The 27,702-nt window shown below is 55.0% G+C and overlaps 8 protein-coding genes across 8 annotated transcripts; 4 read left to right on the top strand and 4 right to left on the bottom strand.

Moving 5' to 3' along the window:
* Nucleotides 1–1,664: 1,664 nt before the first annotated feature.
* Nucleotides 1,665–3,236, bottom strand: BBK36DRAFT_1203190 (hypothetical protein; the record flags this gene model as incomplete). Its single annotated transcript, XM_024897254.1, has 4 exons — nt 1,665–1,770; nt 1,824–2,941; nt 2,999–3,075; nt 3,137–3,236. The coding sequence occupies 4 exons, from the start codon at nt 3,234–3,236 to the stop codon at nt 1,665–1,667; spliced, it is 1,401 nt and encodes a 466-aa protein (XP_024749258.1).
* Nucleotides 3,237–4,332: 1,096 nt separating this feature from the next.
* Nucleotides 4,333–9,567, top strand: BBK36DRAFT_1120227 (hypothetical protein; the record flags this gene model as incomplete). The annotated part of the gene is made up of 2 exons (XM_024890676.1): nt 4,333–7,365; nt 7,417–9,567. The coding sequence occupies 2 exons, from the start codon at nt 4,333–4,335 to the stop codon at nt 9,565–9,567; spliced, it is 5,184 nt and encodes a 1,727-aa protein (XP_024749257.1).
* Nucleotides 9,568–13,094: 3,527 nt separating this feature from the next.
* On the top strand, nt 13,095–14,855 carry BBK36DRAFT_1120156 (general substrate transporter; the record flags this gene model as incomplete). Its single annotated transcript, XM_024890666.1, has 3 exons — nt 13,095–13,185; nt 13,248–14,422; nt 14,481–14,855. The coding sequence occupies 3 exons, from the start codon at nt 13,095–13,097 to the stop codon at nt 14,853–14,855; spliced, it is 1,641 nt and encodes a 546-aa protein (XP_024749256.1).
* A 1,077-nt stretch (nt 14,856–15,932) lies between these two features.
* Nucleotides 15,933–17,059, top strand: BBK36DRAFT_66386 (aldose-1-epimerase; the record flags this gene model as incomplete). Its single annotated transcript, XM_024898465.1, has 3 exons — nt 15,933–16,190; nt 16,293–16,601; nt 16,679–17,059. The coding sequence occupies 3 exons, from the start codon at nt 15,933–15,935 to the stop codon at nt 17,057–17,059; spliced, it is 948 nt and encodes a 315-aa protein (XP_024749255.1).
* A 438-nt stretch (nt 17,060–17,497) lies between these two features.
* BBK36DRAFT_1203172 (3-deoxy-7-phosphoheptulonate synthase) lies at nt 17,498–19,051 on the bottom strand (the record flags this gene model as incomplete). The annotated part of the gene is made up of 3 exons (XM_024897253.1): nt 17,498–18,130; nt 18,176–18,470; nt 18,558–19,051. The coding sequence occupies 3 exons, from the start codon at nt 19,049–19,051 to the stop codon at nt 17,498–17,500; spliced, it is 1,422 nt and encodes a 473-aa protein (XP_024749254.1).
* A 1,269-nt stretch (nt 19,052–20,320) lies between these two features.
* On the top strand, nt 20,321–20,696 carry BBK36DRAFT_1203169 (hypothetical protein; the record flags this gene model as incomplete). The annotated part of the gene is made up of 1 exon (XM_024897252.1): nt 20,321–20,696. One exon carries the CDS (start codon nt 20,321–20,323, stop codon nt 20,693–20,695), a length of 375 nt encoding a protein of 124 aa, XP_024749253.1.
* A 597-nt stretch (nt 20,697–21,293) lies between these two features.
* On the bottom strand, nt 21,294–25,040 carry BBK36DRAFT_1120619 (hypothetical protein; the record flags this gene model as incomplete). Its single annotated transcript, XM_024890721.1, has 4 exons — nt 21,294–23,093; nt 23,388–23,438; nt 23,481–24,598; nt 24,689–25,040. 4 exons carry the CDS (start codon nt 25,038–25,040, stop codon nt 21,294–21,296), a joined length of 3,321 nt encoding a protein of 1,106 aa, XP_024749252.1.
* Nucleotides 25,041–26,070: 1,030 nt separating this feature from the next.
* BBK36DRAFT_1120192 (hypothetical protein) lies at nt 26,071–27,379 on the bottom strand (the record flags this gene model as incomplete). The annotated part of the gene is made up of 2 exons (XM_024890671.1): nt 26,071–26,662; nt 26,724–27,379. The coding sequence occupies 2 exons, from the start codon at nt 27,377–27,379 to the stop codon at nt 26,071–26,073; spliced, it is 1,248 nt and encodes a 415-aa protein (XP_024749251.1).
* Between the last annotated feature and the right edge of the window lie 323 nt (nt 27,380–27,702).

The following is a 27,702-nucleotide window of genomic DNA, read 5'->3' as shown; positions in this document are numbered from 1 at the left end:
CCTGAATCGATAAAGGGCGACGAGCATAGGAAATCTGCCATATCTTTCACAACCACACTGATTCGCACCTCTCGCAATTCAAACCCCAAAATAAATGCCACCCTGCACATTCCCATCATCACTTTTGGGCCTTCTTCTCAAACGCCTCGAGTAAACCCTTACAATGGGTTAGATTCTTCTTCGGCTCCCACGTGTTGTCCTTGCTGCTGTAGCCCTTCCACTTGACCCTGAAGAAATGCTCCATCGTCTCCTCGTCAATCATGGAGTCGACAATCTGCTCGACTTCCCACTCCTGCCCTGACGCTTTGCCGCCTTTGCTTCCTTTGCGGGCCTTCCCCTGCGCGGTGTTGTTGCCGCCGTCTTCACTGCTGAGGTCTTCTTCGTCGCCGGCGTCTTCACTGCCGCCGATCTCGCCGGTCGTCCAGGTTTCCGAATCGCGCCCTTAGCATCGGTCCTTGCCTTTGTCCGCAGCTCCCTCTTAGCAGAGGCTGAAGCTTTCCGAGTAGCCTTCGTAGCGGCAGCAGTAGGCTTTGCCTGCGCAGGTGCTGAACGAACTCGCGTTGACTGTCTTGCTCCCGATGAAGAGGAAACCGGGGTGATCTCTTTCCCCGCTGTAGCAGGCGCTGTATCACCTTCCGCCTTTTCTCCCACGCCATTAAATTGTCTGGCGATTGAAGAGCGCGTCGAAGATCTGGCTGATCTGAACTTTGGAGAAGCTGGCGACCGGACTAGTGAAGCTAACCGACTGGCCGAAGATATCTCGGACTCTGCTGGTGAATGCGCAGAGTGAGCCGGTGAGATGTGGTGACTGGAGACATCTAACCCGGCAACTTCAAAAGGCCTAGCCCAGATGTTAAGGAATATGAAATTTCAGATTGTCAAATGAGGCATCGAGATGCTTCTTACATGGGAAAGAGCTCGCCTGCGTCGATGTCGGAATCGTCAAAGAACCGGGGCATGGCTGTGTCTTGCAGGGCTGAGAGGAACGCGTCAAAGTTGATGGATCTTTCGGGCGAAAAATGGTCAAAAGGCTCGAGAAATGTGAAAGAGGTGAAAAAAACGCGTAAAGAAGGTTGTGTTGACAGATGCTTTCACTCGTAGCTTGAAAGAATGTCAGTTCATCTGAAGTATGTATGCGGTCACGTGGTCACCTTCGAGGCTCTTTATTCTTACCTAGAGCTCATCTGTTTGCGTCGGTGATTCAAAGCACTTATTAGGCTATTTTCCCACCTCAGATACGTAGATAAGTGTTTGATTACAATAGCATTGCATCTGCAATTAACCCGTGCCAAATTGTTCTGAGTACCCAGAGGTGTGATGAATGACAAGAAATGCAAACTGACAATGGTCGAAATGTTTGCCTGTGGAACTATGGCTGGAGATGGCGGCATAAACAAATGTGTCGTCGGCTAATTGCATCCTGCTTGATGGCAGTTGCGGCAGCTGCTCAATAGACTTCACTTTGTCTTTTTTGGGGAAGCGGATTTCCCTTACAAGTGTAGGCAATGCCTCAATCTCATTAAACCATCTGCAGAGCTACATAGTTAATCCAAGCCCATGCCGCCTGCAAAACATCCTACAACTTCATGCTATGCCCTGCAATGATGTGCTACGAATGAGTATTAGATACACGTGTCATGCCCGTCTCACGATGTGTGACACGCTCAGTCAAGCTCCTCGACCTCGTCATCGCCAAGGTCTCGGAATTTTCCTTCTCGTAAAGCCTGTGCAACGGGATTTTCGACGTCGATCACGCCGTTCTTCTTGAGTCTGGAAGTGTATTGTTAGTTGTCTGGTCTTGGTCTATGAATTAGAGAGCTTACCGTTCGAAGAGCACAAACAGTCTCTCCGCCTCGCGTAATTTCTCATCTTCAGTCATGGGAGGCATCTCTGCAACCTTCTCCTGGTCCAGGAATTGTCCTGTAATGGGATTCACAAGCCTCTGGGCACCTGTAGAGTCGCCGGCATTGAAGGCTCTTGACGCACTTCCGGGAATCGGTACGTTATTCTGGAACAAAAAGCCGGAAGCAAAGCCGTAACCGACGTTCTCGACAAACTTTGACGCATCCTTGTCCGATAGATTGAAGAGCAGGTGTGCGATGACATCTCGAAGGGAGGGAGTCAACGGATTGGTCGAGTTCTTTAGTAGTCTTGCCGAAAGTGTCGTGCCTTTGCCGAGAACTGCCTTTCTCTCTTCTGCGGTCGGTAGTAGTTTGCTGCTGATGAACTGGCGCACCGATTCGGGAGCATGCTCGTGGACCTTGAGTATCGTGCTGACCAAAGGAGTGACGGTAGCCTCGAGATCACTATCACCGTAATGTGCCATGGCCGCATCGAGGAGTGAAATCAGTCTGGCGGCGACCTTGTTGGGGTCAGAGCTAGGATAGATGGCCTCTTGGTTGGAAGGGGTAGAAATGTCGAGGTTGATCAAGGTGTTGACCAATGGTCCAAAAGGAGAATCGAGCGGATTAGAGGTTGGAATGTCCTGCTTCCATAGCAGTGTAATAATGTGCGGAACGGCTGCATTGAACCGAGAAACTTCATCCTTGGCGAAGTGAGTGACGTTGAACAAGAGCTTCAATGTCTCAGCAAGCGCCATGTCTTCCATGGGCTGCGGCTGCGAGGACTTGGTCTCAACGAGCTTAGCATGCCGGCTCAGATTCTCTGTGATATTCTCAGCAAGATTGTGCTCGGCAATGAGATTGGCCAGATGCTCCTTGGTGCCGTAGGTGGACAGCAGTAGAATGCGTGACTTGAGAAACTCGTCATCCCAGTTGTCAGTCTTGAGTCCCTCGCAGGCCTTTACGGCGTACCCCTGGTCTACGAGCATCCGCCTCGTTTCAGGCTTTAGCAGCATTGAGTTTGCCACAACCCTCAGAGCCGCTCGGGCCGTGTCGCTAGACGAACTGTCAAAACCATACCGTAACAGCATAGAGATGCCCTGGCAAGGGTCAGTCTGGAATCATCAACCCAAGCATCTTAGGGCTTAGATGCAAACCTCTTTGGTGAAGATGGGATCTGCATTCCGAGGGTCTCGCCCGTAAATCTTTAGCTCTTCAAGAGCCTCATCTCGGTCTGAACAGCAGTCAGAAAGATATGCCCCGGCTTTTTGAGGAGGACGCATCCATCGACAAACCTTTAGGGGATAGGGAGTCATTATCAAGGTTCTGAGTGAGTTTGTTGACCAGCTCAGTCACTGCTTTGAGTTTTGCTGGACAGGCTTTGGTCAGCCACATGCAGTCCCGAGTCGTCTTCGGTCGCTGGAGGACTCACCGGGGCCAGTTGCGGTGCCCAGTTGGACGTTAGACATGGCGAAAACGAGCGAAATTAGAGACGGGAAGAGAGCATGAAGGGGCAGATCCGAACTGCGCGTAAGAATGAACGAGGAGTAGTGCTTCAGACGAGAACGGCCAGACAATTAAGTTGCCGTTATCTAGAGAAGTCCTGATGGGTCGCCACCAAATCACAGCTGGTTCGTATTGAGATACATGGGACGAGAGGAGTCGGCTGGTATCGGGGATGGTGGAGGAAAGAAGGAGAAGCTTATGATGAAGTAGGTAAAGACAGCAAGGAAATGTCTGACGATGCCTGCAAAAGTCAGGCTACGAGTATGAGATTAATGAGATGGGATGATGCTTGGTTTCTCGTTACAAGCATTTCCGGGAGCAAGGATTTCAGCTGGTTATAAAGAGTTGATCAATCAATACGGATTTCGTACGTCTTCCATCCCGTGCCATGATCTCGAAAGTGGACAGCTCTCCTCCTGCTGCGATTGGCCGCGGCCATGAATCAGCAGCTCCATTCAGCTTCAGTGGCAATGACGCGCTGTTGCAGCGGAGATTGGCGATACCTGTAGGCGACTTGCAGCTCCAGTCGGCAAGCCCCTGGTCAAGCTGAGAGGTAGGTACTTGCAGGAGCCTGCATCAGCGCACCAGATCGCTTGTACCTCGAAGAAATTTGTGCACAAGTCCGCCTGAGTGGCCCGAACCGGCACAGCGCTTCCAGCCGCTGGCTTATAGGGGACTCTGCAGTGGGGTCCAGCGCTAAGACGCGTGTCTGAGCGTGTCTGGGGCGTGATCGCGTCTGGTTTAATTGAATTGTCGGTAAAATCCATAGGGCCGTGTCACTCCGTACCTCCTCCCAGCTCGTCGCAAATCCATCTGGCCGTGATGGCAGCGAGGAGGCCCGTTTGGTGAAGTTTTTATATCCTGCTTCTCTGAATCTGGACCCGATCCATTCTTCCTCGAATCGGTTCTGCGGTATCCAATGTCGCGCTTCTTCTCTGGCCGATTCACTGCTGTCTAGTAGATCGCCGAAAGCTGCAAGGCAGCCATGGCATCTTCAGCAGCTGCGGCTCCAGCATCGAACCTCGAATCGCTGCCACCGCGGCCTCCGACGCCTCCCCGGGAAGCAGGCAAGGAAGGCGACCCGATTGTCAAGACGATCCTGAGCCGCGCCTCTTCGTCCGATCCCCAGGACAGTCTCCAGACTCCTCCAACCGCCAACACGCCCACGTCGACCGATGTGCCAGACTCCAAGTTGATGTCAAGCCGGACAAGGAAGAGGGTTGTCTGGTCGGCGCATACTGAGTACAAGGATCCAATCGACTATCGCTCCATTGAAAGGCTGCACAGGTCCTCTCCTGTCCCTTCGCCTGCCTCCAAGCCGATCAAGGGCATTCTCAAACCGTCTCCCTCCCCGAACCCGCTCGTTTCGTCCGGTGCCGAATTTGACCTGGTCCTGGGCCAGCCAAACATCATCGAAATGTTGGACTCGACAATCAAGCAGCTGGCTGGTGCCGATCGCGACTCGAAGCTCGATGCGTACATGACGCTCGCTAGGGCCTTGAAGGCTTCCAACAACCTCCCTGACCGAGTTGCTTTGCAAGACAAGATGAGCCTGTTTATGCACTTTATCCAGCGTGACATCACGTCGAAAAACGATTCCGGAGCTCTCGATTCTTCGCTGGTCAACCACGCCCTCACGCTGCTCGCCACCTTTCTTCACTTCCCTGCCATTGCCTCGACCCTCACCTCCGACTTTGGAATATTCATTGTCGACCACTCTATTCGCGCTTTCGAAGACCCCAACTCTCCCAAAGACGTTGTGCGACATCTGATGCAGGTCATTGCCTTTCAAAACTTCTCGCCCAAGGTTATGACATCGGATCGAGTGGGACGATTGGTTGCGGCGCTGCATCAGATTGAGAACCACCTCAAAGGCAAGAGCATCGTCATGAGCCGGATACACATATATAAGCGGCTTGTCAAACAGGCGCGCTTGCATATGGTTACTCATTCGAACTGGCTCAAAGATATGCTCCTGGATATGCTGAGCACTATCAAGGATATCCGAGCCCAGGCAATCAGTCTTGCAACTGAGGCCGGATTCGCTCTGCGGTCAGAGAAGCAGCTTATGCGTAAAGCCAGCGAGATTTTCCAGACAGCGGATGACGATCAAACCTACATCCAATATTACATCAAGAAGCTGCAGGACATGCTCAAGGACAAATCAAGCGCCTCAGCTGTACCGCAAATATGGAGTGCTATCATTCTTTACATGCGGTGCCCGCTAGAAAGGTGGCAACACTACGGTCCTTGGCTAACGCTCGTCCAGTCTGCCTTCAACTCAGCAGATGCCACTACAAAGCAGGAAGCAAACTTTGCCTGGAATCGGTACATCTACCTTACCTTGGCTGATAGCAAAGCCAGCCCAAAGGTCCTAGGAACCCTCTGCCAGCCTCTCTTGAGCCAGCTACGAAGACGGGCAAACCCAAGACAGTTGGAAGAGGCCGTGAGACTCCAGAGAACAGTCATTGGTGGGGTGTGTAACTTATACTACTATGCGTTCGCTCCAGGGAATGATAAGCTCTCCCTCGATTCGACATGGGACGTTGCCGTTGAGCCAGTTATATCCCAGCTTATTGATCTGGATGGTAAGCCCGAGATACCAGGAGACTGCCTCATGCAAGCCGGTCGTATCTTGACAAGTCTCTTGGACGTGATCACCCCTCGCATGTGGAGACAGGATCGTATCATGGAGATCCCCCCTGCAAACCCAGATGAGCTGCCACCCTTGGATTCGAAATGGGTAAGGCGAAACTGCGACAAAGTCTTTGGAACGGCTGGCCCCATTCTGGAAAGGAGATTCCATGACTTGGCCAACAAAGAATCTTTATTATATCGACTGTGGAATGCTTTCGTCGGGGCTGTTGCGGCGGCATCGGCGAAAGATATCAAAGTATCAGAAGATACAGTCAAGTTCTTTGCTCACACATTTGGCCTCCTGTCCAAGATCTGGAGGACCGGAATACCTTCACCCTCGAACTTGCCCGTTTCAGCGTTTCTAGCAAGTATCAGGAATTTCATCGACATACTAGTCAAGGCGCTGGGGATGCTTCCTTTCACCGAAAAGAAATTGGCCATGACAGTAGTCAACACCTACGAATCGTTTGCAACACCCTCACAAAACCAGGGTCGATCAAGCTTTCCGGGAATCGTTCGGACCCCTCTACATCACCTTTTCTCACTGCTGTCCTCTATTCCCCCGGGTGTTGCTGATGACGAAGCTCTGTCCGAATTCTTCCTTTGCGTCTTCGAGCCGTTCTTCCATGGCAAACCAACGAAAACCCGCCTGGAGCAAACACAGGAGCTCTTGCAACTACTCCCTCGAGACTCGCCATCCCCCTCTGGGCCTTGGCTGCTAGCGGCACAGAACTTGTCTCTGTCCTTGGACAACGAGTCTACCAACAATCTGACAGGCAGTGGCAAACTACTGGGACTAAAGTATCGAGATATCGCTTCACTGCTTGAGCGCGGTCTCGTTGTACATCCCCAGCTTCCGTCGGAACGATGGCTATCGCTGTTTGAGCGACTTTCCGAACACGTTGCTCAGCAAGTTGGCGATGCTGGCCGTGCTCTCGTTGTTGCTGAGCCCCTGGCAAAGGCGCTGCTGGTCTGTCATGAGAGAAGCGACAGCCAGAAGCCATCTGCAACCACTCTCAAGGCAATTCGAGTGCTTTTTGATGTTGCCAAGCTCCCGCGTGATCACACTGCTTTGAATACTGCACGGCAACGGCTGTGGGGAACATCCCTAACGGCTGCACGAGCAGGTTCACTGGATCCATTCGACAATCTTTACAGACTCGGTAACCAAGTTTTGCAGACTTTCTACAACAGGATGTCCGTTTTCGACGCCAACGCTGAGATAGTACCTTTGATGGAGAGCATCGAAGGCTTTCTTGTCAGATGTTTCTCTCAGCTAGGTGTCAAGGCCTTTACGAATTTCCAAACCGGCCTATGCTTATGGATCGAGGATGAGAAATCATGTTATGAGCATGACGAGACATCATCACTCTCAAAGACTGTAAGAATCATACGAGGACCTACACTATTGCTATGTACTAACTCGCAACAGCTCATTCATCTATGGGATCGGATATCAGCCGAAGTTGCGGGCCGAGGGCGGCTAACAAGGGACGAGTTCAGTCAGATGGAGCCACTCCTGACCTCTGCTTTCAAGAGCAAGCTCCCTGCCATTGTCGACAGGACAATAGACCTGTGGAATGTCCTTGCTCAAGACGAAGAGAACTTGGCTTGCTCGGACAGTTTGAAGTCAATCGCTTCCGACGCTGGGTCAAAGAAACAACAGCTGTTGGCCGAGGCTGAGAAGGCTGGCGGTGCATTTGGTGCTCAGGAGCCCTCCCTCAACACCCCGCCGGATGGAAGCGGGCTTGTTGTGCTTTCGTCAATTTCATCTCGTTCGGGTAACCAAGCGGCTTCAAGCTCAAGGGCAACTACTCGAATGTCCGCCCAGAAGCGCCGCAAGGAGGAGACTCTCGAGACAAGCCGCACAAAGTCAACAAAGCGGAGCGGCACTCCCAAGCTCCGCCATGACGACTCTCAGGTCATGTTTACCCTTGTTCCATCATCATCTCCGCCCCCAGCAGACGGTTCCCAGCACCTCACGGAAAGGCAAAAGGAAGTACGGGAAAGGCAGCGTGAAGCCGAGCGGATCTATTCAGATATGCGAACAAGCTCGTCACCTCCTCCCAAGGAAAACTCGCCTGAACCCGCTGAAGCCTCAAGCCCCGCTGAAGTCCAGGCGGGGGAGACAACACCTCGTCGTACGTCCTTTGATAACCTGATCAGCTCAACACCGACTCCTAGACGAGGCCAACTCATGCAGGTGGATGACAACGATCCACCCTCCTCGCCGCCAGTACCTCGGCCATACCCACTCCTTTCGGAGATCAAGTCTCGCTCGAGGATCGACAACTCACTGGATAGCTGGGAATTCTCATCACCCCCAGGCTCGCCAGGGAACAATGCTCAAGAGGCAGCCTCAGAGGTCCAGCTGCCAGGAGAGAAATCAACGGGCAAGGCCAGCGATAGAGCTCAAACAAAATCAGTCGGTATCAACTATGAGAGAATCATTCCCTCCAGTTTCATTGAAGAGGATGATGACTCCTCGGACTTGACGGACCTATCGGACAGGAACGCCTCGCCCTCGCCGGAACCACCACGGCTTCCCGAGACACCGACCAAGAGACGGCTGTTACGCGAAGCTGCCCGCATGGAGGACAGCCCGAAATCAGGTGATGACGAATTCGTCGATGCCAGGAGCAGCCCTGAGAAGCCACTCGTTCCGCGGGCTACAGACACATCCTTTGCTCTCAGCGAGGGAGATGAGAGTCGAATGGTGAAACTTGCGGAGCAAATCGAGTCGGGCGGCGCTGGTCTGCAGGACACCATTGAGGTGGCTGCAGATAGCTCCGACGAACAATCCAGCTCCGAAGAGCCTCGGGCACCATCCCCTCCCAGGACTCGCAGGGCAGCTAAGCGCGCCAATTCTGTGGTCATTCCTTCTACTCCCGCGGGACCTGTTAATGACAGTGAGGGGGCGGGGAGCAAGAAAAAGAGGAAGCGGTCAAGGTCCCGGCAGAGTGATTGCCGTTCGAAGAAGCAACGCTCAGAAACCCCCAAGCCTGCAAAGGACGTTGACATGCCGGTGGCAAGCCAGGAGGTAACCGAAGCTGCAGGTATGGAGACAAGAGGAAGTGCTCGAAGGCACCGCCAGCAGCGCCAGCTGGAAGACAGTAAGAAGAAGACGGAAATTTCAAAGAAGCGGTCAAGCAAGCGGAACAAGAAGCGGCGCGGCGTAGACACGGACGACGAAGCGGCGTCGCAGCTGGCCAAGGAGACCGTTGCGGCTGCTGCTGACAGCCAGGAAGCGAGTGGGACTACGGAAGACGAGGTACTGCCATCTACGAATGATGAGCCACAGCAGCCATCCCTGGAACATGTCGTGGCAGATGTGGATGTGGCGATGGATGATGCAGCAGCAGGGGCAGACGAAGCGGAAAGCGAGCCGCAAGCTGCAGAGCCGGAGGAGGCGAAGAAGAAGAACGACGTGGCCCTAACGATCATGGAGACGCTACAGAACAGCTTGGAGCAGCTGCGTCAAGTGGCGCTACCTCGGAACGAAGTGTACAAGATGGAAGACGTGTTGATGGATCTGAAGCGCGAGCTGTTTGAAGCAGAGAGGCGAGGGAGGCAGAGCTCCTAGGACGAAAGGGGGGAGGAGGAGGGGCATGAAGGGGATGATGATGATGTTTTGTTACGAAAACTTGCATATTTGCGAACGCATCGTCTACGGCGTCGAGAATGTTTCTCTTTTTTTATGGTTTGTTTTTTTGCTTTCGACTTGTTTGATTTCTGTGGTCATCTTTTTTTTGGGAGCCTGGTCTGGTTGGACTGTGTGGAAATCAAGGGGAATTATTGTATGATTGTTTGTTTAATCTGCGCCAGGGACTGTTTACATGGTAAAGGTAGAGTAGATACAGTTTCATATTCCAAAAGGGGGGCAGCCGCAGGGGATTCATGTCGGCCGGAGCAAAGGTTACAAAGACATTGCACATATGATTCATACACACCTACATATCATACGTCTATTGCATGGTTATTGCAAAACAGCAATCAAGTCATGTCTCCTGCTCCAAGTCCTCTTTTCACTATCCCGAACGATGCTCATTATCGAACTCGCTACCCATCTCAGCGGGAGCGACAAGCCTCCCGAATTGTCCAGCATGTTGCAAGCTGCGAGACTCGGCCGACTTCACCATGACGCGCCACGACTTCGACGCGAGAAAAAAAATCCAGGAACCAGAAATCAAACACAAATCAAGGCCAGCCGAAGCTGAATCCGGGGTGCGGAGCGGAGAAGGGGTGCGGACAGAGCCGCGCTGGCTTCCCCAGATACATGCCTCGGATAGCCCAAAGAGGTAATCCGGCGAGAGGGATGTTGGGCGTTTGTTGAAATAGTGCATACAGCCGTAGTGGTCCTTGGGAGCTGAGTTCTGAGGCGCACGCGCGTGTTGATACGGATCAGAGACCGCATGAAAACGGCTCTAGAAGGCGCTATTATGTCGGCAGATCCATTTGAGCTACAGGGACTACGTTGGCGTGGACTTGGAGGACATCTTCACTTGTGTCGGGGTTTAGCATTGGGGAAAGAAGAAAAAGAAAGGAGAAGGGGAGCTATGGCTGGTCTCAAATGACACGCGTAGATGGATCGTCGTCGATGCAGATACCCGCAAGACAGACATATCAATCTCAAGCTAAATGGCGGATAACGCAAGGGCTCACGAGCAGCTGATTCTTGTCCCTTGTGCAGAAGCCTGGGGTGAGAAGAGGGCGGGAAAAGCTAGGATGAGCTGATTGGCATCCAGATCCTCACAAGTGACGTCAAATGGGCAATAGTTGGCGAGAATTGATGGCATCGTCAAATTGTCTGTGGTTCCTCGGACCGTGTATTTGTGAAGAAGCGGAGAGTGCCTGGAATCCGTTGTCCATGCACCGTTGGCATTGGCAGCACGGAGCTCCCGATTTTCGAGTCCACCAAACGCTCCTTCAAGGCTGACACCATCGTGCGATTGAAGCATAGAGCGGCATGCAATGGAACAGTCCGGACCAGCGCTGGTCCCTGACAGCTTGGGCTGCCGGCGAGCAGTCAGGCCTAGTTTATCCCAGGGTTCTCACTGCCGGTGTGCCTCGGGTCGCTCTTTTAGGCATTCCCTGATGAGGGCAGACGGGAATAGCTTCAAATTTGCTTGCCTGGGGAAGTCTGGGGAGCGTATCCGGGGGAGCACGCGAGATGAGAGAAAGCGAAATTCCGGGGACGCGGGGAAAAGAAGGGTCGAGACTGCTGTGACGGACCCTCCCCCAGATTCTGCAACATTGTCAGTTCGATGCAGATTGAAGCAGCCAAAGAGCGTTATTGGCATGACACATTTCCCATGAATTTCGAGCGCGTTGTAAGATGGTCTAGAAGGACTCGAAGATTTCCTCCAGGCCGCTCAGCCTGCACACCATCAAAAGATGCAAGGACTGGCATGCCTCGATCAGCTAGCGTTTGAGAAGACCACAGATATCGGGTGCCCTAAGTTTTCTCCGATGCAGACCACCTCCTCAGTTTTGCTCACCATTCGCCCCGGCTCCCGCGCACCATAGTCAGCTTGCTGGCCTACCGACACTAGCAGATGATTAGGCCAAAGAGAGGAAATCGGGGTTCCCAGCCGTGTGCGCCACCGGGCTGGGATGCCTTTTCGAGGCCGACTTTGGTCGAGCCTTGGTTGCCATAGCGTTTGTCGAGAGAGCCACTCCCGCCAAGCACACCGTCAAGACGTGGTCCGATTCGTGAGTTCGTCGGCATGCTGGTGACTTTCTGCTTCCTCGCTAAGCAAAGGCGCGCGCAAGGCAGCCAGTTCCTTTCCCACCGAGATCCACCACGTTTCCCATGGGGTATCAAAGCTGATTCGGCGAGTGACGTCGTTTCCCCACGTTACGTCGGCCATATCACCAGATTCTGTTCTTGTTTCCAACAAGTCGTTGCTGATATTGACTCAAGTCGATGGCCGAGTAGTGGCGATTGATTCCGCTTCATATTGGCTTGTTCCTTCAGCGAAAGCGCATGGAAGCCACACAACCCCAACACTAAACAACCTCGCGCGGCAGTTCGTTTAAACGCCGTAATGCTGGAGGCGGCAACCATCCGGTATCGACTTATACGACTCGGCCGGCAGGATTGTAGACGGGCAAACGGGTAACCTGTGAGTGGATTTAGCTGCACGGCAAGGCGCTAGAGCAGCTAGCGGACAGGGGCTAGACGACGAAGACGGCAATAGAGGCTATCCGTAGTGTTATTTTGTGAGTGCATACTGTAGAGTGAGGTTTTCACGTCAAGTCGAGTGCCTTGAAGAGAGAGAGAGAGAGAGAGAGTAGGGTGAAGTTTGAGTTACAATCTGAGCCAGAGTTCGTCGACCGATATAAAGAATCTCGGCTTAGATAAGGAAATAAGAGAGGCAGGAGCAAAGGCATGAAACGGGCATCTACTCCCACACGTGAAAGGCGGTGGAGATTCTGCAAGAGCGAACTCCAAAATGGATGCAAAACTCAGACCCCAGACAAACAAACTTGTTCTTCCACTAACCTGCTAGACAGAGATCGGCTTCCCCTCTTTCTCCACGCCGCCAGCCTCGAATTCCTCATGCCACATCTTGTACATACCATGGCATCGTACACTGTACATGGCGCAACAGACCCTGCTCTCACGTTGCCGCGTATATGTACTCGTACTACGAAATGACAAGGCAGCCGACTTGAACAAGGTATAGGTTCCTACGGAGGGCTCCATGCATCCATCCGGCTTGCTTGACTGCAACAACACCAAAGTACTCCCACTCGCCAGCCATTATGGACGAGTACAAGGGTCGACGGGAACGGCCATGGACGATCCGAAAGGCTCGGCGTCCCCAATTTTCTGACGGAGCCATCCCCGACGTTTTGTTACACCAGTCGGTCGTGTTAGTGGCATGGCTTGCAGCTCTGTGGTGCGCGATGCGACTTAAAAGGCCGTGATATCTCCCACCTCTGGGGGTCTGATCTTGCCCTTCTGAGCCTGTCATCTAATCTGCTTCCTCTTGTTCCTCCTCCCTGCAAGACGCGGAAACGACCCTGAGTACAGAAACAGGGAGACTGCTACAGTAAGAGCAGCACAGAACAGGGACGGATAGGGGCCTCCAAGGCAAAATCGCCATGGTGAAGAAATACTTTGGCCTCAGAGGCAAAGCCCTCAACTGGGCTATCGGCACCATTGCTGGCTGTGATTTTCTCCTTTTCGGCTACGGTATGTCCAGCATCTCTCCTCGATAAGCCATCTTCTTCCGATATAGACTGACACGCCACCAGACCAAGGTGTCATGGGCGGCATCCTGACTCTCCCCATCTTCCTGAACCAGTTCCCCGACATCAACCCAGATGCCGCTATCGATGCTGGCGATGCGTCTCAACGATCTACCTACCAGGGCATCGCCGTGGCATCTTACAATCTGGGGTGCTTCATCGGCGCCATCATCACCATCTTCATCGGCAATCCCCTCGGTCGTCGGCGCATGATATTCCTCGGTACTTCCATCATGATCATTGGTGCTATCCTACAGGCTTCCGCCTTCACTCTGGAGCATTTCATCATTGGCCGTATCATAACGGGGCTTGGCAACGGCGGCAACACGTCTACGGTGCCCATGTGGCAGTCTGAGACCTCACACGCCCACAGAAGGGGAAAGCTGGTCATGATTGAGGGAGCTCTTATCACAGGCGGCATCATGATTTCATACTGGATAGACCTTGGCCTGTCTTTTGCGCCTGGCTCGGTTGCCTGGCGATTTCCGCTAGCCTTCCAGATCGTCTTCTGCATCTTCATTCTCGCCTTTGTGCTTGGCCTACCGGAGTCCCCTCGGTGGCTCATTCTCAAAGGTCGCGAAGCAGAGGCTAAAGAGGTCATTGCAGCCATCTCAGACGTGGATGTGAATGATAGGCTCGTCGAGAACGAGTTCCAGGCCATCAAGGAGACGGCCATGGAAATGAGCAAGGGCACCTACGGCGAGCTTTTCGCAAGGGACCACAACCGCACACTCCACCGCACGATTATCGCCTATGTCAACCAGATGTTCCAGCAGATTTCCGGTATCAACCTCATTACCTACTATGCCGCCAAGATCTACTCCGACCTTGGCATGTCTCCGTTCATGTCCCGACTCCTCGCGGCCCTCAACGGCACCGAGTATTTCATTGCTTCCTGGCCTGCCGTTTTCCTTGTCGAGCGAGTTGGACGTCGGAAACTGATGCTTTTCGGTGCTGTCGGTCAGGCGGTGACCATGGCTATCCTCGCTGGCGTCAACTCGCGTCCGAATGAGAAGCCTTATCAGATCGCGGGCATTGTCTTCTTGTTCGTGTTCAACACCTTCTTTGCGATTGGTTGGCTGGGCATGACCTGGCTGTACCCGGCCGAAATTACCCCTCTACGTACCCGCGCTCCGGCCAATGCTCTGTCGACCTCTTCGAACTGGATCTTCAACTTTTTGGTATGCCTCCCGCCCTCTTTGAAACATTCTCAAGTCCCTGACTAACGCCACCCAACAGGTTGTCATGATCACCCCCGTATCCTTCACCAACATCAAGTGGAAGACGTACGTCGTCTTCGCCGTACTCAACGCTTTCATGGTCCCATGCGTCTACTTCTTCTTCCCCGAGACCGCCTACAGATCTCTGGAAGAAATGGACTCCATCTTCCAAAAGGTCAAGGGCTTCCGCGGAGCCTTTGACGTCATCCGCCAGGCCGAGATCGAGCCCCGGAGATACGGAAAGAATGGCGAGCTCCTCATTCCCGTTGACGAGGTTGATGAGAAGGCCCATGCCGAGCACCATAACGGTAACACCAGCGATGGAAGCAGCGGCGATGCCAACAAGACCATGTATACCGGCATTGACGAGGAGACAGCTCGTACCATCGAGTAGAATGATGTATATAAGCGCTGTTGCATGAGGTTCCTTGGTCTGACTTGCAGACTCGGCCCAAATGCAATGAGGCATGATGCCTCTTGCTTTCGTTTCTTTTCTCTTCATCTCTTTCTCACCCTTCCCCTCTTGGACTGTTCATCATGAGGGACGAGGATACAGATACCCCCGGTTGGACGCTATTGTATGGTCGAATAGGCGACAGGTAGAATAGAATAACAGTGGCAGAGTATGGTATGATGCTGGGATGTTTGATAGAGCGGCATCCACTTCAACACATATTATTACTACTTGTGCCCATTTGCGATCTTCTACTGTCCCAACTATGACATTTTGCATTGATTCTTCATGGATGAATCTGTCATTTTTAACCAGAATCCTGCCTTCTACCACCACAGATTATGATACCTATGAATGAGGGACATCATGCGTTGCCTAGGCGAGGTTCTCGTGGGGGAGTCCACGGCGCATCCTGGGCGTCACAGGCATCGCGTTTCATGTAAGTGGGATGCAGAGGAGCAGCTCAATGCTCTTACGCGCTTCGCCTTGCAGCAGGGCGACAAGTCCCTGTACACCTCGTTTGCGCGGTTCTTGGCGGTGTATGAGCCTTTGATGGAAGTACCAGTGACGAAAGAGGGGTGAGGGGTGATTGAGGGGTGCAGCTGTGACAGAAGAACGACCAGCTGCTAATCAAGGTACCCCGCCAGAACGGGGCTGATGCTGGTGCTGATGCTGATGCAGTCACTCTTCCATCTCCATACCTTATCCTCTTTCTTTCTTGAAGCTCTTTTCTCGCAGACCCAGCAGTACTCTGATTGATCCTGTGAAACAGGTAAGATACCCTGACGCTTCTGTACTCCTTTGCTTAGGCTTCTCCTTTGGTTCCGCCACCTCCAGCTGTTTCTCCCATCTCATCACGTCACTGCTCCTCAAAGCTAACAGGAGATATCCCATCCACCCAGCTTCCACCAAACCGCCAACAAACCCGCCCCAAGCTCTCTCTCGATCCAGACGGTCCCTTCACCCGCACAGCCGCAACCGCAATCACAGCCGCCAATCACACATCCATATATCACAATGGTGCAGCGCCCCAACAAGCCCTCGGCCCTCGCCGCGACGCCCGGCCTGCAGCCCCAGGCCCAGGTCACCATCTCCGACGGCAGCTCGCGCGTCACGGCGGTGCTGCCCACGGGCGAGAGCGTCGAGGTCCTGCTGTTTGGCGCCACCGTGCTGAGCTGGAAGGACGCCGCCGGCGACGAGAAGCTGTGGCTGAGCGAGGGCGCGAAGCTGGACGGGACAAAGGCCGTGCGCGGAGGCATTCCCCTGGTCTTTCCGGTATGCAAATCCCCCTTTCGATTAACACGAAATCAACTAGTATCGGCAAACGAAAGGCCCCTTCATGTGTGTGAGATATAGCTAACCCTTCGTTCCCCCCAGGTCTTCGGCACCGCCCCCGACCACGAGGCCACCTCCAAGCTGCCCCAGCATGGCTTCGCCCGCAACTCCCGCTGGGAGTTCCTCGGCAAGTCCTCCACCGAGGGCTCCTCCAGCGGCGTCAAGCTCGACTTTGGCCTGTCCTCGGAGAACCTCGACGACGCGACGCGCCAGCTGTGGCCCTACAAGTTCGGCCTCCTGTACAGCGTCACGCTGGCGCCCGAGAGCCTGGGCACCGCGCTGGTGGTGACTAACGAGGGCGACGTGCCCTTTGAGTTCCAGACTCTGCTGCACACGTACTTTAGGGTCTCGGTAAGCTTTTTGCGCCCTCTTTTTTTGTCATACCTTCCAGATACATAGGGCTAACCAGGCATGCGGTTTAAAAAAAGGACATTGCATCCGTCCAAGTCCTCGGCCTCGAAGACTCCCCCTACCACGACAAGGTCGACGGCGTCAAGAACAAGACGCAGCCGTCCGACCCCGTCGCCTTCTCCGGCGAGACGGACCGCGTGTACACCCCCGCCAAGGGCCCCGGCCACCCCGTCGTCATCGCCGAGGCCGGCGTGGCCAGGTTCCGCGTCGTGCGCGACAACCTCGACGACGTGGTGGTGTGGAACCCCTGGGTCGACAAGGCCGCCGGCATGGCTGACTTCGAGCCCAAGGACGGCTGGAAGAACATGGTCTGCGTCGAGGCGGGCGCGGTGAGCTCGTGGCAGAAGCTGGAGCAGGGGGATGCGTTTGAGGGGGCGCAGACGATTTACTTGAAGTGAGCAACATGTCGGGGGAGATGTGTGTGTGTGTGTGTGTGGATCTGCTATATACCTATATATATATCTTCGCATCTGATGAAGTTGTTTGATCTTGAGAGGATCGGCTTCTTTAGATGTTTGGGCACAAGAGTGAGCGTTGTCGAAATGAAAACCCATGTTTTGTTATAGAAAAAAATCAACTTGTCCCGTGGAAATGTCCTCCCTCATGGTTATCCATCTCATGCAATTCTTTTTGGTCCGTCTTTTGATCTCCGGTGAGGCGCCAGCTTTGCTGCTGAATATATACACGTATACAAAAGCCTAGCCGCCATCTTCTTTTCGTTTTCACATCTCATTCTTGCCATATCTGATCATCTTTCGTCTTTCGCTTCCCCCCTTTTCGAAATCATGAAAACTCCTTCTTCGTATATATATATATATACCTTCACTTTCGTGGCTTCATTTCTTGTGCTCCCTCGAATAGTGATCCGCCACCAAAAACGCCAACTCGAGCGCCTGCTTCTCATTGAGCCTCGGATCGCAAAAGCTCGTGTAATTGGTCGACAGGTCGTCCTCGTCGAGCCCCTCGCTGCCGCCGAGGCACTCCGTCACGGCGTCGCCCGTGAGCTCGAGGTGCACGCCGCCGAGGTAGCTGCCCTCGTCCTTGTGGATGCGCAGCGACTGCTCGAGCTCGCTGTAGATGTCGTTGAAGCGGCGCGTCTTGATGCCCGCGGGGGTGGAGAGGGTGTTGCCGTGCATGGGGTCGCACTGCCAGACGACGCAGCGGCGGTACTCGGAGTCCTCGACGGCGCGGATGTGCTTGGGCAGGAGGGCGGCGACCTTGGCGGCGCCGTAGCGCGTGATGAGCGTGATCTTGCCCGGTTCGCGGGACGGGTTGAGGGTGCGCAGGAGGGCGAGGAGGTCTGATGCGGGGGTCGAGGGGCCGACTTTTATGCCGATGGGGTTGGCGATGCCGCGGAAGAACTCGACGTGGGCGTGGTCGAGCTGGCGGGTGCGGTCGCCGATCCAGACAAAGTGCGCCGAGGTGTCGTAGTACTCTTTGCGGCTGCCCTGGTCGTCGCTGGTGGTGGGCTTGATGGTGGGGGAGAGGCTCGGGGGTGTGCCGGGCCGGCTGACGCCCGGGTGGGTGGGCTTCTCGAGGAGGCGCGTCAGGGGCTGCTCGTACTCAAGCAGGAGGCCCTCGTGGCTGGTGTAGAGCTCGACCGTCTCGAGCTCGCCGGGGCGGGCGTTGATGACCTGGAGGAAGCGCAGCGTCTGCTGGATGCTGGAGGCGATCTTGGAATACTTTTCCTTGAGGGCGGGATCGCGGACGTGGCCCAGGCCCCAGTCCAGGGGCCGGTGGAGGTCCGCGATGCCCGAGGCGAGGGCGGTGCGGATGTAGTTGAGAGTAGCAGCAGAGTGGTGGTACGCTCTGTTTTTTTGCGTGGAAATCTTGAGTTAGCACAATTCATGTGAGGCCACAAGGGGTGGATGTTTGTGGAAGTAAAACAAAACTCACTTGATGAGACGGTTGGGGTCAATCTCTCGCTCATCGACGTGGTAGCCATTCAGGATATCCCCCCTGAAGCTCGGCAGCTCCTTGCCGTCGACCATCTCCGTCGGGCTGGACCGCGGCTTCGCATACTGGCCGGCCATGCGGCCGATGCGCACGACGCGCTTGTTGGTGCCCCAGATGAGCACGAGGCTCATCTGCAGCAGCAGCTTGATCTTGGACTCGATGGCGCCCTGCTCGCAGTAGTCGAAGAGCTCGGCGCAGTCGCCGCCCTGCAGCAGGAAGGCGTTGCCCTGGGCCACCTCGCGCAGGTGCGCCTTGAGCGCGTTGATCTCGTGGGGGTGCACCAGGGGCGGCATCCGGGACAGCTCAGCGGCGGCTTTTTTGAGCTTGGAGGGGTCCGGGTAGGCGGGGGACTGCTTGATGGGCTTGGAGCGCCAGGTCGACGGGTCCCAGGGCTGGGAGGCGATGGCCTCGGGGAGGGAGGGTTGTTGAGCCATGGTGGTTGAGGCTGAGGATGGAGGAGGCTGGAAGAGACGACGGGGATGATGGTTGTAGCGACAATCAGGTCGATCGAGTCAAGGAGAGAGTCAATGGCCTGAGGTGTATGATGGCCTCGATGGCGCAAACGAAGCCCGAGATCGAATGAGAGCAGCCACGGACCCGGTGAGTCAGGGATTTCACCTTGCAAGTGAGAACACAATCCCGAAGTCGCACAAACGATGGTACCAGATGTGTGGAAGAGCAAAGTGTCCTCGCTCGCGCACGTTCCCTCAATTTTCCGCCAGGTACCTGCACAAATCCCAATCCTCAGGTCAGAAGTGATTCCCTCAAATGCTGTCCTCTGTAAATGCAAGTGGGAAAAGAGGCCAGACAAGTCAAAAGACCTCCGAGAAGTTGGAATGAAATATGAGTCAGTGCCACTTTTATTGTTGGCATTCACACAAGGGAAAAAATAAGAGGCCCGTGCGGTTTGGTTGGCAGGTTGGGGTACGTACCCATTGATCTCCAATTCCGACTCCCCCAGTTTCAAGTGCTGGGCTGAACGGCAATTGGCCAATCAGAAGCGCTCCCGCAGCCTGCAGCGGACGATTACGTACAGGCAAGGCTGGTCGTTGAACTGCTTGTCTGTTATACTGGGAAACGCCACCAACAGTCTGAATGGGTTCAAACACTACTGAGTACTAGGTAATCAGGAGGAGGTGTCAAACGAGTACCTAGGTAGGTAGCAGGGCTCCTCGGGGAGTTTCAGCAGGCTGTTGCACTCTTTTAGTGCAATGTGTGTAACGACGGAGTCTTTTCTACTTCAGCTCGAGGTGTATCACAGAGCTCAGTACAAATCAGTAGGACCAATATCTCGAAAAATGAAAAATAAACATGGGGTTCTCGACTGCCTTATGCCTGAGTAACAGATGCCTATGCTTTTTCTGCCAGTTTCAATCATACAAGATGGCATCATACCCCACACCCAGTCGGCACTCATCTTAAGAAACCGCTGGAATTCATCAACGCTCTAGGGTAGGGCTCTTATAAACAAGCCCAAGCCCCTCCCAATCCGACCATGCCCCTCCAAAAGGTACAATCTCAACGTACCTTCTCCCACACCCCACACTCCAGCTCCCAGCTCCAAAGCTCCAAAACATCACCATCTCCTCATACCTCTTCTGCTTACCTACTTACCACATCACCTTATTAACACCCCCCGCCCTCAAAAGTCCCCAAACCTACCCACCCAAAGACAAAGACAAAAAGGCATCAGCAAAGCAACAATGTCCTCCGCAGACGCCTCCGACCCCCCACCGACCCAGTCCTCCGGCACCGCCGAAGACCGCAAAGCCGCCTCCGCCCTCGCCGACCTCGACGCCCCTGCCTCCTCCGCCGCCGACGCCTCCTCCGCAAACAACGTCGACCACGAGGCCGTCTCCAAAGCCGTCTCCTCCCTCCCCGCCAACAAAACAGCCTCTTCTTCCTCTGCCACCACCACAGCTCCCGGCGCTGCGGCCAAGAAGACCGTCAAGGTGGATGCCGCTGACGTCGCGCTGCTCGTGGACCAGATCGAGGTCACCAAGGCCAGGGCCACGGAGCTGCTCAAGGCGCATGATGGGGATGCTGTCGCTGCGCTTAGGGCTGTCGCGAGGGGTTGAGAAAGACACAGGTGTTGAATTGCAAGTAAAAGATGAAAAATATCATCGGATGGGGGAATAGATGGGATATAAAAACAACGGAAACGACATGAAACGTCTCTCGACCTCTTGTCAATTCCACGAGAAGATTCCAAATATCCTACATCATTAATCAATCACCAACTCACCAAACACACATCAACATATACTCTTACACTCACATACTCTCCAACGTCACCTCTCCGCCAACAACACGAACACGCAGCACTACAGCCAAATACGTCACAAAACATATAGAACAGCAGAGTATAGGCATAATAACCACATGTCCATCATGTTCAGGCGAAATCGTGCCAACGATTCTATATAAACAATGCCCGTGCCACGACATCTCATTCGTAATTCCCAAACGCCGAGTCCTTTGTGCCAATGTACAACAACCCATCCTAAGGATCCCCAAAACCAAGTGCATAAAACACCTTTCCCCTGTTCCAAGTGAGCGACTAGCCAACGCAAGCATTCCATGTGTGTGACCCTTATCCCATGCAGCATCTCTCTCGAGTGAAGAAACAATGAAAAACGTAGACAAGTCATAAAATCAAATGTGGTGATTCCCCCTTCATTGCCACATCTTGGCCAGGGGACTGCCCACCTTGGGGGCAAACTGCAGGCTCTTGCGTCGAGCAGCCATCAGCCGCTGCATCACATTCTCATCCGTGTCCTTGGACTTGGACAGGATGCCGCCGCCGAGCTCGAGGTACTTCTGCGCCTTGGGAGGGCAGGTTCGCATCAATAGCTCCTCTCTCGTCGGCGACCCATCTTCCTCGTCATCCTCATCATCGTCCAGGTTGGACGGCGTCTCGGTAGCAAACTTCATAAGTGTCTCCGGGGCCGGCGTCTTGGGCACGGGCGTCAGAATGAGGTTGGACCACTCAATGTCCTCTTCCTCCTCCGGCCTGTCGCCTTCGTCCGACGGCGTGTGGACCCAGATGCTGCTCTGCCTGCGGTTGGGCGTCTTAGCCGTCGAACCAGGCGCCGACTCGCGCCTCCCCTTGGACGAGCTGCTGTCCGCGCTGCCATCCTTGTTCGAGATGGACTTGGGCTCCATGCTCTTCCGGCGACGGGCCCCTCCGCGAGGAACGTTGCTCGTGTCAATGTTGTATGGCGCCTCGTCCAGCCACTTGTTGTCGCGCTCGCAGTCCAGGACCCAGCTGACGCCCACGCACTGGACGACCCCCTTGGCCTCTCGGACCTTTTCCAGGGTGCGCTTGCTGCCGTCCTTGAAGACGACGTGGGTGATGCCCACCTTGGTCGACTCGCCGTTGCTTGGGCTGCTGGGATTCCAGTTCCACTTCTGGGGACACCGAGCGCCCATCTGCGTGAGCACCTCCACGAAGATGCCGCTAGCATCCGCGCCCTCGCTCGTGTGCACATCGACAAATACAATGGCCCCGCGGAGCAGGTTGGGGTTGAGGTCCCTTCGAGGAGTGCGCGCCGGCGTCCCGATGCTTGCCCACAGGTCCATTTTAGCTTCTGGCGTTGTCGGTTCTTGGGCGCTCTGCTGCTCAGGCTCCTCGGAAATGGTGCTGATGTTCCGCATGCTTCGCCTCCGTGGCTTCTCGGGCGCATAAGCCAAGACAGGAGCAGCCTTTTTAGGCTGGCTGGAGCGCTTTGGAGCAGCTCGCGGGGTGCTCAAGCTCTTCTTCTTCAGCGGGCTGGGGGTGGAATTGTCGGACGCCTTCAGGGGCACCTTGGTGGTCGTGTTGAATGATCGCGTTACCGGCCGGGACACGGGAGTGACCGGCGGTGGTGCCTGAGGCGCCGCACTAGGCGCAGGGCTTTCGACCGGAACCTGGTTTTCGTCCCCGTACTCCTGGCTGGCGTCCGACAAGCCGTCGTCGAAAGAGTGGCGAGTGTTCGAGGCATCGTCGTCCTCCTTGGAGTCCATCAGAGACATTTCGTTCGCTTCTTGAGCCAGAGCCATGTCTTCGTCTGTGATTGTGATTCCCTGGTCCAATTGCTGATCCTCGGCGTCTTCCGCAACGTCTTCCGTTTCCGACAGCATTTCGTTCCCTGAAAATGCATTCTTCATTGGAGTGTCCTGATTTGATGCATCGGCCTCGTGTTCAAGGCCTTCGTCCTCGGCATCCTCAGGCTCATTTTCCACCACGAATGAGCGTGCGTTCTTGACGGGGCTTGCAGCTGACCAGGTTCCTAGCTGTTCAGATAGACCTCCGAACCCCAGAGTCGATCTGCGGCTGGCTCGGGCCCTCGGCGTCTTCTCTCCGCTAATAGATGGAGTGGCAGTGACTCTCGCAAAGGGCAATGTGTCGTCTTCGGAATCGGACATTGAACTCATATCATGGCAGGGATCCAAGTCCTTCTGTCGAAGCTGTGAGAAGCGGGGATTCGACTGAGGCTCTGTCTTTGGTGTAGATTCGGCGGGTTCCTCAGCTTCCTCCTCAACATCATCGAGAACCATCGTGTCTTCGGATTCGGCATCTTCGTCCTCAGCCGGTGCCTCTTCATCTTCGACTTCCTCTTCTGTCGTGGCGACGACGATGCTATCCTCGACGACATCATCGGCCTCCTCGTCGGCTGGCAGAGGCTCCGTTTCCGTGACTTGCACTGGCTCCTCCTCGGCTTCGTTCACCTCTTCAGCTTCGATTTCTGCGTCTTCCTGCTCTGCATCTTCGGCCACTGCCTCTTCTACCTCTTCTTCTTCGGCTTCTGGCTCTTCTGCCTCTTCTTCTTCGGCCTCTGGCTCTTCTGGCTCTTCTGGCTCTTCTGGCTCTTCTGGCTCTACCTCCTCCGCCTCTTCAGCTTCCTCCTCTCCTGCAATCTCTGCCTCTTCTTCCTCTTCTTCCTCCTCCGCCTCTGCAACGGCGGACCCCGCTCTAGAAGATGGTTCAGCAGAGGGAGAATTAGAAAACCGAGGAGTCTCGATAGGACCCGCAAAAGGCTCCTCCTCCTCGCCCTCCTCAAGCGCTTCCTCCTCCACCATAAGCTTTCTCGATGATCTGGCAGGGCGAGTCGGAGTTCCAACAGGAGTCTCATCCAGCGTCGGGAATCCTCGATGCGCGCTCAAAACGGGCTTGAAGCCTGGCATTGCCCGCTTCGCCGGTGAGTGGAGCATGGAAGGCTTTGTCGATGATTCGCCTGGTCGCTCCTTTTGCGCAGAGAAGATGAAGGGCTTCATGGCAGATTGAGGCCGCTTGGCGGCTGATTGCAGAAGGGCCGGGGCCGATGACTTGAAAGGTGTCTGGGCAACCGCATCGCTACTCAGCTTGAGCGCGGATCCGGGCAGGGGCACGGCAATCCTCTTGGCCGGAGACTTGATCGTGTCTCGCGGTGGCGACGTAGGCCGCCTAGCTGGCGATGTGAAAAGCGTTGTGCTCATATCCGGCATGTCAAACGTCATTGCGTTGACGGCAATATTCGTCTCCACGTGCTCGACCTCGGCGGGAATCTGTTCCAGCTTCTTCGAGGGGGGTTTGATCGGGCTCTTTGCCAGCGCCTTCTCGCTCTTTGCCAACGGCTTCTCCAACGCCAGCTCGTCCTCGGAGTCGTCTGCAGAGTCGGTTCGCGAGAGAATCAGCTGCGTAATCTTCTTAGGTCCCAGTGGCTTCTTGTCTCCGGCTTGGGGCTTCGAGGCTTTCGTAGCCGGTCGCCCAGGTCGACCAGCGGACGCCCCGCCCCGCCTTGCTGGACGACCGCGCATCCCGGCGGGGGGAGGCTCCTTTGGCACCGCCGCGGGCTCCATGTTCTCCTTGTCAGGCTCCCGGAACGTGACCATCTTCTTGACCGGGGGCTTGTTGGCTACTGTCGTCGTGGAGGTCGCTTGCTTCATGACTGTTGGCGGCCGCCCGCGAGCCCTCTTCACCGGCTCGGGCTGGCTCACGGTAACCGCAGGTTTCGAATCGACTACTTTTCTCGGCCGGCCACGCGCGGGCTTGGGGGCTGCTGTGGATTCCTCCTTCTTCGCGGCTGCTGCTGCTGGCTTTGCGCGCGCACCTCCCCGGGCTGGCTCAGCGGCCTTGGATGTAATCGGAGCTGCAACAGGAGGCGCCATGGCGACGCCCTTGTGCTCCCCACCGACGACGGGCTTCTTCGGTGGTCGCCCCCGTGGGCGTTTGACCTGCGACGATGCCTGGCGCTGCTCCTCCTCCGCGTCGTCGGACCTCGTCTTCCTCTTAGCAGCCGTGCTCGCCGTGCTCGCGGTCAGAGATGAGGAAAGGGGTGCTCTGGCCTTTGCGGCGGCAGCTGTGACAGCCTTTGCAGGCCTCGACGCCGATGTTGACGCTGCTGCCTCGGGCTCCTTGGTCGCGGCCCTGGCTCTCGTCAGGCGCTTCGGTGGAGAGCGCATCGTGTCTGGGTTGTGCCGCGATCTTATTTGTCTCTCCCTCTCTGTTTTGCTTTTGTTCCTGTATATGTTTCGTGAAGCTGGGAGGGGTGTTGAAGAAGTGCTACGAACACACAAGACACACAAAATAAAAAAAGACGCGGGCTCAAAAGTGTCCTAGTGTTGACATCAAGTGGCCTCTGCCTGGGGGCGGTGAAATGTTGACGCTGCAGGGGAGCGCGGCTGGATGGCTGGGCTGGGGTCTTTTTTGTTATGCGGGAGTGGAGTTTTGGGGGGGTGCGAGCTTGGGGTTGCTGGGCAACGACGCGATTTACCTTGACCTTGCACACAAACACGCAGTACTAGTAGTTACGATACGAGTACTAGTACCATATAAACTACAAGGTATGTATATACTTCGTACCCCTGCGCATGAAAGTGTCAGGAAGATACTTTACAGCGCAGCTGTCAAACCGGCATCTTGTTCTCGCACCCATGCTTGATCTCCTCTCGACATGTCCATACAAATCGAGACACGAATCACGGGCGATCCTCCACGCGATTAATCGGGCCCGGCAAGCGAATATGACGTAGACTTGGCAGAGGATGGCCAGGGAGTTCGAGACCTTACTTCGTATTACTACTGCTTCACTGCTACGAGAAACAGTAGCTGAGACAGAAAATCAATTAAGAATAGATTCTTCTTTTTTTTTTAATTCTCCATTGCCAAACCCGAGGCCTTCGCTTTACAATGTCATGAGGTGCAGGTTTCTGTCATTGACTCATCAGTGTGTGTGTGTGTGTGTGTTTGTATGTGAGGATTTGCGCCGCTTTTTGAGCATCGTTGGTGGAAAAAGGCCTCCCAGTATCGTTGACCGCCCTACTACGGAACAACTTGGAATTTGAAATGAACAAAGGAAACAAGGCCCGTGAACGAGCGCCACTCTGAGTTGAGCGCGAAGCTACAATGAGAGCCGCCCTTGGGGTTGCGTGATTGTATGTCGTGGATGGAGAAGCGAAAGTGCATGGGCACTTCACCCTCCCCTCTCCTCGACTACCTGAACGTTGCCCGAAATGGGCCGTCAATCTTAATGTCCTTGATTCCTTCAGGCATCATGCGCAGCCACTCGTTCCAGCTGTCAATGTCAATGTTCTCGTCGTTAAGCTTGATGGCCAGGTGTAGCTGCGGGCTGTTTTCGTAGGAGAAGCTGCTCCGCAACGGGCTGCTTTGCTGAACAGGCGAGAGGAATATCGAAGGGAGCCTCGAATTTCCGGACATCATGGTGTGTAGCGGAGCAGGGAAGCTCACTACCATCTCTCTCTCGGGTGCCGGATCTCGAGCCATCTTGGGGTAGAGGGCCATGAGAATCGAGTGCAGCTCCACCACGGAGAGGGGCGTTTGGCGTGCGGCGCGCGTGCGTAGCTGCTCGGCGAGAGCCAGAGTAAATGCACAGCGGTCGAGAGCCGTCAGGTAATCCTCTGACAGGGAAGCCGCGATAATCTCGAGCACGCCCTGCTGCCGTACAATCCTGGCCGGGGGGTAATACGCAGCATCCATGATGATGAGGGTATCTGAACATGCTTCTTCGAGGATCTGCTGTATGCCACTCCACCTGATTGTCGAGGCCCGTTCGGGGTCTTTGGAGCTAAAAGACATGTCAGTAAGGGATCCAGCATTGCCTACTAGGCTCGCACCAATTCTCTTACCTTGCCAGCACCATATCGCGGTTCCCATCCAGATAAGTATGACCTATGTAGTAGACAATCTTCAAAACGTCACGCTGATCGCGCTCCTCGGCAAAGTCGTTGAGCTTGCGCGACAGCCACCTCCACGAGCTTTTACAGCCTTCCGAAGAGGAGGGAATGGTCTGAATATGAAACGTATAGTGGTAGTACTTGTCAAAGACGTCAGCGAGCTCCCTGACGGCATTCTGGACCATCATCGCCTCGTCGTCGTCCTGCCAGAACAGCAAGAGAGCCTGGACCGAGCTGTACCGGCCGCGAGTCGTGGCGGACAGCATGCGGGCAGCGTTGGTTTGAATGTCGTTCTTGAGGCTCTCGATACCCGGCAGAGACATGGACTTCTCCAGCCTAGGACCAGTCGGCAGCGGAGTGCGAATGCGGGCTTCGCTAAGCGGCGGACGGCCGGGTTGATGATGATGGTTGGGCGCGGCACCGCCAGCAACAGTGTTGCTCGCATCAATCTCCATCTCCTGGGGATCATGGGTGAAAATGGGCTGCGCAGCATTGAGGGTTGTTGCGGGACTGAGAGGCCGGCCAGCAGCAGCGAGGGAGGGAGCAATATCCTGGACGGCCGGGCTGTGTGACCTGTGGAACTTGCTAACCACGTCTTCCCAAGTCATGTTGTGATGGCTTGGGTGGCACTGCGCAGGGGGGGAGAGCAAATTGTGTCAGCCGAGCGATGCAGGCCGCGGGACGAGGCACCACGCAGGGGCGGAAGAGGAAGGGAGTCACAACTTACGGCAACCCTCCTGCGGCGACAGTCGACACAGGCTCCTAGCTTTCTGATCAGGGCGGCCCGCTCTCTGGACTGCTGAGATAGGGGGCCGGTACGTCTCCTGCTGGTTCGACGGCTGTTAGAGACGTCGGAGCCATCCTTGAGGGAGAAAATGGACTGGTGCAGGTTAGGGGAGGTGTCGGCACTGTACGATGTGTTGTTGGTCTC

Source organism: Trichoderma citrinoviride (genome assembly GCF_003025115.1).
Source record: "Trichoderma citrinoviride strain TUCIM 6016 unplaced genomic scaffold BBK36scaffold_8, whole genome shotgun sequence".
NCBI classification, from domain to species: Eukaryota; Fungi; Ascomycota; class Sordariomycetes; order Hypocreales; family Hypocreaceae; genus Trichoderma; species Trichoderma citrinoviride.
Note: the sequence above shows the minus strand (reverse complement) of the source record. Positions and strands in the feature narration are given on the sequence as shown.